Raw genomic sequence first — 14,871 nt, 5'->3', positions numbered from 1 at the left:
TTTCTTCAGATATTGTCATTGTATCAGAACTGCCCCAAGTCTTCTTGGTTTTTCACCAATCTATGTTCAACGTTAAGGACAAATTTGTTCTATTTGTGGGGGAAATCAAGAGAACTTGAAAAATTTACCAACTTATTCCACCATCTTCCCAGAATACTCCCTCCGACATTTTCCTTTTTAAAAGATTATAAAAGAAAAAATTATATGAATTGAAGATATGAAAATAAAATAAGAAGTCTAAGTATGGCTTAAAATCTTATTTAATAATGATCATACTCCTACAATTCTAATAAGATCTGTGTGGGGAAGATGGGAAATAACAAAGAGTTTCTCACTGTCTTAAAGAGGCATAGAAAGCACTCAGCAACGTTTTGGTCATGTATACTTATTGTGTATCTAAGTTATATTTTAATATATTTAACATCTACTGGTCATCCTGCCATCTAGGGGAGGGGGTGGGGGGGTAAGAGGTGAAAAATTGGAACAAGAGGTTTGGCAATAGTTAATGCTGTAAAGTTACCCATGTATATATCCTGTAAATAAAAGGCTATTAAATAAAAAAAATAAATAAATAAATAAATTTTAACTCTCACAAAAAAAAAAAAAAAAAAAGCACTCAGCACTGGGAATCAGGGAAGCTGTTCGAGGGCTAGCCCATTATTTATCTGCTGTAAGGTCATGAGCAGCTCATTCCACTGGGCTTCAATTTTCTCATCCAACAAATGCGATAAATGATTCCCAAGTTGGTTCCCTTTCAACGTCTAGTCATCTATGAATCTATAATTGAATACATTTCATTTTGTTACCACACTATATTATACTTTAGTTTTTAAAACATCATGTTTCAATAATCCCTGTACCATTCACTTTGCTGCATGTGCTGCCAGAGCAAGCACTGCCCAACATTCTTTCAGGTGTCTGGCTAAATAGAGGATCCTTCCACTCTGTTCCCATGCAGGAAATGGAAGAATAACCAAGGGCAATATCAACTTGGGAAACTACCACATGAAAGAGGCAGTTTTATTGTGAAAACACATGTCTTCAATAACTGTGTGGGAAGAACTGAGTATCTAATGCATCACAAATGACCACTGTCTCAGCAGGGAGAAATGCGCATTCACCAGTAAAATACCTTTCAAATAACTCAGAGCAGCCAAGCACGCTTCCAAGGTGAACAGGTACCACAGCACAAAGAGAAGCCCACACCATCCTAGGACTCTTCCAGCTCATTTGAAGAGATACAACTGAAAGTCTACTAACACACTGAAGAATCACAGAGGGAATCACATTTCCATAGGAAAATGCAGATTCTATCAAAGATCCATCTAATTTTGCTTAGCCTAATTCCACCTGAAATCATCTGCAGTGGTGCAGGTACTGGGAAGTACATTTCCTACATTGCAATAGGGTTTGGTGCCTAATAGCTAATAATAATGGTTAAAATAATAGGACCAACTATGTGCCAGGCACTGTGCTAAATTGTGTTGCAAATATTATCTCATTTGAGCCTATACCCATCCTGAGGAATAGATGCTACTATTATGCTCATTTTTACAGATGAGAAAATCAAGGCAAATATAAGTACAGAGACATTGTCAAAGTCATACAGCTAATAAGTATCCACCCAACTAGCTGCCTATCATGTATGCAAAGACTTATACTGATTGTTGGGGATATACATGAAAAATAGTATAGTATCTGACTTCAAGAGTTTGTAATCTAAGTTTGCATCTATGGATACACACAGAAATAAAATACATAATAGTATAGAGATAATGCAGTATATGCACATGTGATATTGCATTTTAGCATTCTGTAAAAGATAGTGGGGAAAAAGAGTTCATTTATCCACTCCAACACAAATCTGTAAATCCCTGATCACTGAGGATACAACTTATCCTCATATCCTTCAGTGTTGATAGAAGCATCAGAAACCCACTGTAGATAGCACTGCAAACTCCAGTTCCCCAACAAAGCAGCCTTCACTTACCTAGTCTTTTACTTTCCCTAAAGAGAATATAGCATCTCAAGCTTTCCCCTTTGCAAGGAATTTTATATGTAACCAGTATCAATTCAAGATACAACCAGATATTACAAGAGAGCTTAAGACTTCAACACCGAACTTTGTACCAAATAGGAACTCGAAATGTATATGTTGAATACAATTGAATTAGACATTACACATAGTTCCAGACCAGTAGGCTGTGGGGCATATTAAATGAGTCCATGAGAGCCACTTAGGTAACATCTTGAGAGAATAATTGCCACTTTCTTTCCTGTTCTCTGAGGGATCACTACTGTACCACAAATGATTTTATAATTTAAATAATACTGAGATTATGATATAAGCAAAACTCTCTAAGTAGAATGATTCAAATAATAAGATATATTTCAAAAAACCTATTAAGATTTTTTCCTCTTGTTCATATAAATCAATACTAGCTACATATGAACACATACACTGAATATTTTACAGCCAAAATAAATATTGACAACAAACTAAGAGACTGACTGAAGAGTAAATCAAGTTTTTTAAACCCCATAAGAAATACACTTTTATCAAGACCACAAATTTACTTTGTGGCTATAATACAAAATGATAAAAGAGAGTTATATATATGAACTCCTTTGAACAGTTGTCATGTCAATTTAGGCAATAATTAGTCAGGAAAACACTTCTCCTTGATTCCTTCTTGGTGTGACTACATTTGATTTGATAGGACACATCCCTAGAGGTCCTCCCCAGAGTGCTATATAGCAATGGAGTTACCTTTGAACATATGTTCTTGTTACCTTAAAGAGGATCCTGAGAGATGGCATCTCAGTACCTGAGACAGAATGTCAGTGTTAGGATCAGTCTGTGCCACTGAAAAAATAGCTTAATCTTTTAAAAATTATATTGTTTCTATAAGTTCTATAAGTAAATGGAAGCTCCCTAACAAATGTAATCACAAGTCTGAAGGAAAACAAAGAAAGGTGTTACAATCTTATTCCTTATGTACATCTAATATTGCCCAAACCTAGCCCTGAGTAGTAAGTGTATGCATTGAGGTCCCAAGCAAGTGAGGCTAAATAGTAATTGGACCATACTCTATTAATATATATGCTTGGAGAAAGAATGGCCCCGCCCACTCTCTGTGCAAGTCCTGATGTGTTGTATAGGAAATGACTATTTTGGTGGGTGGAGGCAGTGGGGTGGAGAGACTGCTGGCTGGCTTCTGATCTGGCTGGCTTCTTGACTCAGCTGCTGACATTGCTAATTTCCCTTTACCTCCGATCCTTCTTCACCTCTACTGAGAATAAAGATTGAAGATTTTCCCTTAACCTGAATTCCTGACTCAGGCTAATTTTAAAATACACGGTCATCACAAGTAAGCCCTCCCAAAAAAGAAAATTATTAAGAAAAAAAGATTACATATACAGAAGCACTAAAAATCATCTAATAAAGAAAGTGGACAACTCTAAATATAAAAAGAAAATTTTAAGAATCTAAAAATCCATTTTATGTCTGTGTAATAGCAAAAATCTAACACTATATCTATCTATCTATCTATCTTCTCACAAAAAAAGAAAAATAATAAAAATAATTTAAGATCTTAACTGAACATCCCTTTAAGGGATACTAATATCACAATTCACTGAAAATCTTTCAACTTCTCAAACTAAGTATTTTAATTAGAATTTTATTCAGATAATAAGAGATATTTCACATAGAGCTTTTGTTAGGAGTAAGTTCAATTCATGACAGGGATCCCTGTTCTCTTTCTGCCCCAATACTCCATGTATATTAAAAAGGTAGCTTCAGACACATTCCTCATGCAAAACAAATGTGGAAACTAATGTGGACTTAGAAACAAGTAGAAAACCACCTGGGCAACTAGTGTATACTGTCATTTTGGGGAATCATCCAGAAGAGGAATTACAGTAATACTATACACATAGATACATGATCTTAGGTGTCCTTTCCTACTTCAAACTCGGGCAAAACCAACTGATAATGTATTTTCCCAATTATCAAACTATGAAGGAATTGTTTTCCTTAAGATGCCATGATCAGTGAGAAAACGCATGTGGTCCAGGAGTGCCCACACCAATGACTTCCCCCTGCTGCAGCTCAGAAACTGTTGCTGGGTCTGACCTTCAAAGAGGCGATCAAGGCGCTGCCGCTTCACTCTGTGTTTCTCTAGGAGAGCCATGAGCACCAGTTGTCCAGCGTCAATCCCAATTCACCCAACACGGGAACAAATCCACTATGAACTTGGACTCTTCACCTGAAAAAGAAAGAAGGAAACAATTTAAAATATGGGCCGATGATTCATTTTGTCAGGTTTTATTATCTCAAAATTCCATTTTCATTTTGAAAGTGAGATGCCTTAAATGTTTCCACGTTAACCTGTTAATGAACACTAGAACCGTCCTATTCAGCTTGCCCTAGGTCCCAGCATCCTCTTGTATAACTTGGTCACTTGGTGGCATCTAAGCCCTTCTTTTTTATTTTTCTCATCTCCTAGTACATCCATATGTACATAGCTAGCTACACAGATGTCCTATCACATTATCCACTGTCATGGAAACATGTTTTGAAAACACAGTATAATAGACTGCTCTGAGGAAGTGGAGCCAAGATAGTAAAGAACAGGTAGCTACTTGCCCAAGTTCTCCCAAACTCCTTTAAACACCTTTAAATAATGCCACAAAACAATTCTTAAAGCAGCAGAACATACAAAAAGACAGAATGAAATAATTTTCCAACCAAAGACAAGTTAGAAAATCTGCAAGGAAGGTCTGTCACATTTGGGTGAGAGTGGAACACAGTTCAAAGCAGGTCATACCAAGACAGACTCTATCCCAGAAAACCAGGAGAAGGCCTTGGGAACCACTGAATCATCATCATCATCAGCAGCAGCAGCAGCAGCAGCAACAGCAATAAGAATTGCTGCTTCTCAATAAACTGGGAAAATATTTTTACAGTCAAAGGTTCTGATAAAGGCCTCATTTCCAAAATATATAGAGAATTAACTCTAATTTATAAAAAATCAAGCCATTCTCCAATTGAAAAATGGTCAAAGGATATGAACAGACAATTCTCAGATGAAGAAATTGAAACTATTTCTAGTCATATGAAAAGATGCTCCAAGTCATTATTAATCAGAGAAATGCAAATTAAGACAACTCTAAGATACCACTACACACCTGTCAGATTGGCTAAGATGACAGGAAAAAATAATGATGATTGTTGGAGGGGATGTGGGAAAACTGGGACACTGATGCATTGTTGGTGGAGTTGTGAACGAATCCAACCATTTTGGAGAGTAGTTTGGAACTATGCTCAAAAAGTTATCAAACTGTGCATACCCTTTGATCCAGCAGTGTTACTACTGGGATTATATCCCAAAGAGATTATAAAGAAGGGAAAGGGACCTGTATGTGCACGAATGTTTGTGGCAGCCCTTTTTGTAGTGGCTAGAAACTGGAAACTGAATGGATGTCCATCAGTTGGAGAATGGCTGAATAAATTGTGGTATATGAAAATTATGGAATATTACTGTTCTGTAAGAAATGACCAACAGGATGATTTCAGAAAGGCCTGGAGAGACTTACACGAACTGATGCTGAGTGAAATGAGCAGGACCAGGAGATCATTATATACTTCAACAACAATACTATATGATGACCAGTTCTGATGGACCAGGCCATCCTCAGCAACGAGATCAACCAAATCATTTCTAATGGAGCAGTAATGAACTGAACTAGCTATGCCCAGAAAAAGAACTCTGGGAGATGACTAAAAACCATTACATTGAATTATCCCTATATTTATGCCCACCTGCATTTTTGATTTCCTTCACAAGCTAATTGTACAATATTTCAGAGTCTGATTCTTTTTCTACAGCAAAATAATGTTTTGGTCATGTATACTTATTGTGTATCTAGTTTATATTTTAATGTATTTAACATCTACTGATCATCCTGCCATCTAGGGGAAGGGGTGGGGGGTAAGAGGTGAAAAATTGAAACAAGAGGTTTGGCAATTGTTAATGCTGTAAAGTTACCCATGCATATAACCTGTAAATAAAAGGCTATTAAATAAAAAAAAATAAATAAAAAATAAATAAATTAATAAAAAAAAAAAAAAAAAAAGAATTGCTGCTTCTTCCCCAGCTCTTAGCTCACAGATAATAAGGGGGTCAAAACAACTAGTCAGAGGGAGACCGAATGAGTCTCTTTACTAGAACTAAGGCAGGACTCTGTTGCTGTGACCATATCCAGATTTGGATTACAGTCCTTGGTGGCAATCCCAGAGCAAAAAGTACTAGCATACCAGACAGAGCTTGGGACTGCAGTGGAGTAGGAAATCCTTCTCATAGTTCAAGGGCACCAAAGAGTACCAAAGCAGAGCACAGACCAAGAGTATAGTAAATATATCTCTCATTAGATCATACCACCTTGGAAGAACTGAAAATTTCTAGGTCCCCAGGAATGTCTCTGATAACAGCTTCACAAAACCCCAGAAGCTTGAGAGTGTGTCCTCCATCCTGGAAGCAGAGCCCCACTTAAAGAAATTTGTTAAACATCAAGAAACAGACTGGCAAAATGAAAAAAAAACAAAAGCAAAAACAAAAAATTCTGACCATAGAAAGTTACTATGGTAACAAGAAAGATCAAAACATACACTCAGAAAAAGATAACAAAGTCAAACCTCCAACATTTAAAGAAAGCCTCCAAAATATGAATTGGTTTTAGAACATGGAAGAACTCAAAATGTAAATCAAGTAAGAGAAGTATAAGAAAAATTGGGAAGAGAAATGAGAGTGATGAAAGAAAATCATAAAAAAGTCAACAGCTTGTTAAGTAGACACACACACACACACACACACACACACATACACACACGAAAATAATCCCTTAAAAAACAGAATAGGTCAAATGGTAAGAGATACACAAAAAGCCAATAAGGAGAATGCCTTGAAATGTCAAATGGAAAAAGGGGCACAAAAACACTTCTTAAAAAGTAGAACTGGCCAAATGGAAAAAAAGGAAGTACAAGAGCTCACTGAAGAAAATAATTCCTTAAAAATGAGAACTGAGCAAATGGAAGCTATTAACTTTCCGAGAAATCAAGGAACAATAAAACAAAATCAAAAGAAGGAAAAAAAAGATGGCAATGTGAAAAATCTCACTGGAAAAACAACTGACTCAGAAAATAGATCCCAGGAAAGATTATTTAAAACAATTGGACTATCTGAAAGTCATGATATAATTTCAAGAAACTATCAAGGAAAACTGACCTGATATTCTAGAACCAGATGGTAAAATAAAAATCCACTGGTTACTTCCTTCAAAGTGATCCCAAAATGAAAACTTCCAGGAATGTTATAGTCAAATTCAAGAGCTCCAGGTCAAGAAAATAATTCTGCCAGCAGTTAGAATGAAAACAATTCTGAGTATTATGGAGCCACAGTCAGGATGATAACAAGATTTAGCAAATTCTACACAAAAAGTTCAGGGAGTTTGGAATATGATATTCAGGAGGACAAAAGATTACAATAAAGAATCATTTACCCAGCAAGAGTATGAAATTCTTCAGGGGAAGAAATGAACATTCAATGAAATAGAGGACTTCCCAAGCATTCTTGGTGAAAAGACCAGAGCTGAATAGAAAATTTATCTTTAAAATAAATACAAGACTGAAAGAAAACATAAAAAGGTAAACAGGAAAGGGAAATCCTGAGGGACTTAAGAAGGTCAAAGTGTTTACAATTATGCATGGGATGATGATACTTGTTATTCATAAAAAGCTTTTTTAATTAGGGAAATTAGGAATATCTATAGAACAGAGGGCACAGGTATGAGTCGAATATGAAGGAATGGTATATAGAACAATAAAATTAAAGGGTGGGAAAGATGAATCATTTGGGAAAAGGGAAAGGGAAAGAGAGAATTATCTCATATAAAAGAAGCAAGAAAAAGCTTCTTCAATAGAGAGGAAGATGGAGGAATTGGGGAAGGAGGGCATGAATGAACCTTACTCTCATCAGAACTGGCTCAGAGAGGTAGTAACAAACACTCAATTGGACATAGAAATCTACTTTATTCTATCAGAAAATAAGAAAGAAGGAAATTAGGGAAGGGAGGAATGGAATAAGGGAGGGAAGATTGGGGAAGGAAGTAGTAAGGAGCAAAACATTTTTGAGAAAGAGCAGGGTTAAAGGAGAAAGAGAATAGAACAAATGGAGGGGAAGGAATAGGATGGAGGAAAAAACATTTAGCAATCATAACTATGAAACATGGACCCACACTTAACACCGTATACCAAGATAAGATCAAAATGGGTCCATGATTTAGACATAAAGAACGAGATTATAAATAAATTAGAGGAACATAGGATAGTTTATCTCTCAGACTTGTGGAGGAGGAAGAAATTTGTGACCAAAGACAAACTAGAGACCATTATTGATCACAAAATAGAAAATTTTGATTACATCAAATTAAAAGGCTTCTGTACAAACAAAATTAATGCAAACAAGATTAGAAGGGAAGCAACAAACTGGGAAAACATCTTCACAGTTAAAGGTTCTGAAAAAGGTCTCATTTCCAAAATATATAGAGAACTGACTCATATAAGAAACCAAGCCATTCTCCAATTGACAAATGGTCAAAGGATATGAACAGACAATTTTCAGATGATGAAATTGAAATCATTACCATTCATATGAAAGTGTTCCAAATCATTATTAATCAGAGAAATGCAAATTAAGACAACTCTGACATACCACTACACACCTGTCAGATTGGCTAAGATGACAGGAAAAAATAATGATGATTGTTGGAGGGGATGTGGGAAAACTGGGACACTGATACATTGTTGGTGGAGTTGTGAACGAATTCAACCATTCTGGAAAGCAATCTGGAATTATGCCCAAAAAGTTATCAAACTGTGCATACCCTTTGATCCAGCAGTGCTACTACTGGGCTTATACCCCAAGGAGATACTAAAGAAGGGAAAGGGACCTGTATGTGCCAAAATGTTTGTGGCAGCCCTGTTTGTAGTGGCTAGAAACTGGAAAATGAATGGATGCCCATCAATTGGAGAATGGTTGGGTAAATTGTGGTATATGAATGTTATGGAATATTATTGTTCTGTAAGAAATGATCAGCAGGATGAATACAGAGAGACTTACATGAACTGATGTTAAGTGAAATGAGCAGAACCAAGAGATCATTATATACGTCAACAACGATACTGTATGAAGACGTACTTTGATGGAAGTGGATTTTTTTTGACAAAGAAACCTAATTCAGTTTCAATTGATCAATGATGGACAGAAGCAGCTACACCCAAATAAAAAACACTGGGAAATGAATGTAAACTGTTTGCATTTTTGTTTTCTTCCCGGGTTATTTTTACCTTCTGAATCCAATTCTCCCTGTGCAACAAGAAAACTGTTTGGTTCTGCACATATACATTGTATCTAAGATATACTATGACATATTCAACATATATAGGACTGCTTGCCATCTAGGGGAGGGGGTGGGGGGTGGAAGGTGGGAGGGAAAAATAGGAACAGAAGTGAGTGCAAGGGATAATGCTATAAGAAATTACCCTGGCATGGGTTCTATCAATAAAAAGTTATTATAATTAAAAAAAATCATAACTATGAAAAAAATTTTGAAGCAGGTTTCTCTGATAAAGCCCACTTTTCTCAACTACATAGAGAACTGAGTCAAATTTATGAAAAAAGAAGCCAGTCCCCAACTGACAAATGAACAAGTTTTCAGATAAAGCAAAGTTATCTATAGCTATATGAGAAGCTATTCCAAATCATTATTGTAAATTGAAACAATTCTGAGGAACTACCTCATAATTAGTAGATTGATTAACTGGGCAAAAAATGGAGAATGACAAATGTTGGAGGGGATATGAGAAAAAGACTGTAGGTGGAAGTGTGAGAACTGATTCAACTATTCTTTAGAACAATTTGGAATTATGTCCAAAGAGCTAAAAAACCATGAATATCCTTTGACAAGCAGTGCCACTCTTGAGTCTGTACTCAAATAGAAATAAAAATAAAAGAGAAAAGAACCTCTTTTGTATGGAAATATTTATAGCAGCTCTTTTCTTATAGCAGGGAGTTGGAAACTGCAATGATATTCATCACCTGGGGAACGACTAAACAAATTGTGCTACGTGATTGTGAAGGAATACTATTGTCTTATAAAAAAAGATGAGCAGGATATTCTCAGAAAAACCTGGAAAGACTTACATGAGCAAAATGAAGTGTACACTACGTACAAAATAACAGCAATGTTGTAAGATGATTAGCTATGAATGGCTTAGCTATTCTTAGCAATACAATGATTCAAGACAACTCTGAAGGACTTAATGATGAAAAATGCTATCCATCTCCAGACAAAGAACTGATGATGTCTGAATATAGATTGAAGCATGCTTTTTAAATTTTATTTTTTCTAAGATATTTATTTTGGTTTATGTATTTTTCTCAATATGATTCATATGTAAACATGTTTTGCATGACCATACAGTTATTAACTTATATCAAACTGCTTGCCTTCTCAATGGGGTGGAGGAGAGAGTAAATTTGAAACTCAAAGTTTTAAAACAAATGTTTAAATTGTTTTTATATATAATTTGAGAAAAATAAAATTTTAAATAATTTTTAATACTCAAAAAAGGAAGAAAGAAAGGAAAGAAACTGCTCTGATAAAAATGGAGTCCAAACTTTGCATTTTTGGACACTATAAAGGAAAAAGCCCAAGATTCTTTCACAGTCTTGTCTCTGAATCTCATAGGATAAGAGATAACAGGCAGATTATACAGGAGAAAATGCAGTAAATACCTTCTTCAAATTATATTGACTCTATATCAGCTCAAAAGATACCAAAAGTACGGCTCCATGCTTAGGAAGCAAAGCTGTCCCTCCATTTATGTATGGAGTAACAGATTGTACATAGGAGATCCTTAAGAGTACAACTTGAACATGGACCAAAGAACACTGTAGGTAATTTGAATCATGACCTGGAAAGTAGTTCATTTTTAAAATAAGGGCTCAATTTTGTATATTTAAAAATATACAATATCATTCTTGTAATATTTAAAACCCGTGAAAAGGAAGCAGGAGAGAAAACCAAAATATCAGTCTTAATCAACAAAACCATCATTTTTCCCTTGTTTTACACAGTAGGAACATATCCTTCCAAAGCTTACCAAAAATTATATTCAAATCTAGCATAAAACACAGATCACATTGTCTTCCTGTAACAAGATTTTCTTCTTAGCCATGGCATACCAGCAACCAAATAAACAGCTAAGTTCTATTAAAATTATTTATAATAATTTTTTTTCTCAAAGACATTATCATTACTTTCCTTTTTTAAGCCTGTGAAGAATTGTGCAGTCAATTCTAATTTAGAAATATTCCATAAATGGAAACATAGCCAGGGAAATAATCTTGGGAGGAGGCCCTTTCTTCAACTTATAGGATTGCTGCCTTGTTCTCTAATTTGGAATACCTAGAGAGGTACAATCAGTTATTTTGTCATATGCAAATTAACAAGCTACTAGTACTTATCAATATCTGATTCTCTGACATAAAAGGCTTGGCTCCAACGTCACAGGTTAGGATGAGTTCCTTCATCCCTCATTGAAATTGGAAGTCATTTTCCCATGAAAGGTGGTTAGCTATGCTATATTAAATTATATTACATTAAATATTTTGCACATATTTCTCTGGAAATGAAAAAAATCTAATATTGATAAATATAAGAACTTTATTCTGCTCCTTATCTATCTCTTCCCAATGCCACTTGTGTTGAGTCTTGAAGGATGAAAAAGACAACATACAAGAAATGATGATGGAATAGTGAGAATGGGAAAAGAGAGGTCTATTCAGGGTTGGAGGCTGATACAAAGGGTCATGGAAAAACGATAATGGGGAACAAGAGTAGCTCAGTTTGACTGAAACATAGAGCAAAGTTGTAAAGGTCATTTGGCGTCAAACTATGGAAGGCTTTGAATGCTGAGACCAACATTTTATACTTTGTTATTCAAACTAAGTTTCTGATTAGAGCAAAATAATAATAGATCATTTAGGAAGATGACTTGGATAGCTGAGTGAAGCTAATAATAAAGGTTTTTGCTTCCCACATGACTGATGGCTACTGTTGGACACCTTCTCTTCTCTAGGTTTTGCTGACATTGTCTTCTCCTATTCTTGCTTCTTTTCTTTGACCTCTTTTCCCTAAATCAAATGATTGCTTTCCAAGGTTGGTTCCAAGTTTCCAACATTGGCAAATGCATTTACTTTTGTAATTCATAGGTAAATGATCACCTCTCTGTACATGATTCTTAGATTTACAAATCTCTCTCACATTTCCAAATTTTTCTGGAACACAGACAATTCCCTGGAACCTTAGTTTCATTTTGGACATGCTGAGTTTATCTTAACCCCTAAATCTTTTGACTTCTATTTCTGCCATATGTACCACAATTCCCCAAACTTCAGGGTTGCCTATGACTAAGTCAATCAGTCAGTCAATAAGGATTTGTTAAGTAAATGTCTATGTGCTAGGTACTGTGTAAAATGCTGGGTATAACAAAGAAGGGGAAAAGACAATCCCTGCTCATAAAGGAACCCATAGACTAGTTAGAGAAACAACATGAAAAGAACTATATGTGAGAAGGATATACACAGGATAAATTGGACTAAGGCACTAGCATTATTAAGAAGGATTGGAAAAGGCTTCTTGTATGATACAGGATTGTAACTTGGACCTGAAGGAAGCCAAGGAAAGCTGGAAGGCAGAGTTAAAGAAAAAGAGAATTCTAGACAAAGGAGCTAATAAAAATTACTGGAATCAGGGAACCTGGAATCACTGGATCACAGTAAAGAAGGGGGAAGCCTGGGGGAAAGGACCTAGTAAGTCAGATGCAAGAATATTGAACAGGTAGAAAAGGGTCATGTAGGGAAGTATGTTAGATTCAAAACAGAGGTTTTTATATTTGATCCAGGAAGTGATAGGGAATGACTGGAGTTTATTGAATGGGAATGTGACATGATCAGGCCTGCACTTTAGGAAAATTATTATTACAGCTTAATGAATGAAGGATAGACTAGAGTAGAGAGACTTGTGGAAGGGAAACTAATCAGAAAGCTACTGCAATGGTCCAAGAGTAAGGTGATGGACCTTAACTTACCACATCCAATTTACTGTCATCACAATTTTTTTTTTCAAAGATGTCTGTCTCATCCTAGTTTCATAGTTACTAATTCAGTGTAGGTTTTCATTACTACCCACTTAACCCCTAACATTACCTTTTATTAGGTCTTTGTACCACGAGTCTCTTCACTCCAATGTCAGACCCACTATTTGTGTGCACAGATCTGATCACATTAATATTCTGCTCAAAATCTTTCAATGGGTTCTATATTTCCTGCTAATTCAATTGCTACTCATCTCTAACTGCTGAAATCAAACCCCACCTTGTAATTTAAATGTTACCTCCCCACTGAAGCCTTTCTTGATCTCCCCTAGTCAAAAAGGGATGCTCTCCCCCATCTAATTTCATATAGCATTTAGTTGTACTCTCATCATATCCTATTTTATATTCTAATAATTGAGAATGAGTTTTATCCTTAATAAGAAATAGGCTATCTGAAATGTATCTCATTTACCTCCATCAAATCTTACTATAATGCCTCATTGGAGCAAACTCTGGAAGGTCCATATTGGCAAAGCTTTGTGGACAGTCCCAATAACAGACTGAGATGGCTTTCCAAGTTTCCCAGCTATGTGTGGAGTGGTTTACACTAATAGGCTGGCCACTTGGTTATATATTTTCTGGCCCTGGACACCCATGAAACAAAGAAAAACATAAGAGGGATCTCTGTCCTGTGCAGCCTCCTTCTACTTCTGCAGTGACAATGACCTAATGGCAGAAAAAGGGACATCAGGTGTTAAAAATAAAATAGTTCTTAACTCCCCTTAATGGCTGGTACTCAAAAGGTGAGATCTTTGTCCAGTGATCAACTAGTGGAATACTACTAAAGGAATCAAATTATACCAACCTTGTCATTGTCATTATATAAGAAACCTGAAGAAAGATTTAAGTTGTAGCTAAATGGAATGATGATTAACAAGTATTTCGTGGAGAGGCAAAAAAAAAAAAAAAAATGAGTTAATAGAATTGGCTTAAATATACCCACAAATGACATCAAGAAACATCATTTTATCATACAGTTTGGTCAATTCATTTTATTATACTCAAGATAAGTACATGTAGATTCTGCTTCAATAACAACTGCAAAAAATGAAGAAGTGGAGAAATTCTACAAAGAACTTGATAAGGTAAGAATGGCTGAGGGTGGATAGTTAGAAAATATGGGTCAAAAAAAAAAAGGAAATGAATGAGAAAAGCTACAACATAACGAATGTAGAAAAGTCTCACATGTTTACAAAAGTAAATACATGGACACTGGCAAGCACCCAATAATATCACAAAAATAAAATCGATTATGTTTCAACAGGAAAAGATTATTAATATGCAAATTGTTTCCAATTCCTCCACCTAACATATAGTCAAAACACCAATTTATTAGATCCAATATTATACTAAGCCTTAAGCTAGAAAAAAATAAAAACAATGACATTAAGATTGGTATGCATATAAAACTACTATTATACTAAAGATCAAAATGGGTTAAAATAGCAAAAAGGATAGTTATGTCAATTATAATAATTTTATGCATAAATTTAACCAGAATAACTCAATTGCCATAACAAAGAAACTAAAAGAATCTAAAAAAAACCTTAGAAAATATTTGATATACCAAACAGAAAGGTAAGCAAAAA

At 35.3% G+C, this 14,871-nt stretch overlaps 1 protein-coding gene across 4 annotated transcripts in view; it reads right to left on the bottom strand.

Annotated features, from left to right (window-relative positions):
• Positions 1-14,871, bottom strand: part of CTBP1 (C-terminal binding protein 1) — a 472,770-nt gene that overhangs the window by 304,535 nt on the left and 153,364 nt on the right. For 3 of the 4 annotated variants that reach the window (XM_031943991.1, XM_031943992.1, XM_031943990.1), the window contains exon 3: positions 4,139-4,271. In XM_031943991.1, the coding sequence (XP_031799851.1) occupies positions 4,139-4,196 (58 nt within the window). In that variant the 5' untranslated portion in view covers positions 4,197-4,271. Of the gene's footprint in view, positions 1-4,138; positions 4,272-14,871 lie in introns of those variants that run through there. The other variant, XM_031943993.1, reaches the window with a different exon arrangement.

Source organism: Sarcophilus harrisii, chromosome 6 (genome assembly GCF_902635505.1).
Source record: "Sarcophilus harrisii chromosome 6, mSarHar1.11, whole genome shotgun sequence".
Classification (NCBI taxonomy): Eukaryota; Metazoa; Chordata; class Mammalia; order Dasyuromorphia; family Dasyuridae; genus Sarcophilus; species Sarcophilus harrisii.
Note: the sequence above shows the minus strand (reverse complement) of the source record. Positions and strands in the feature narration are given on the sequence as shown.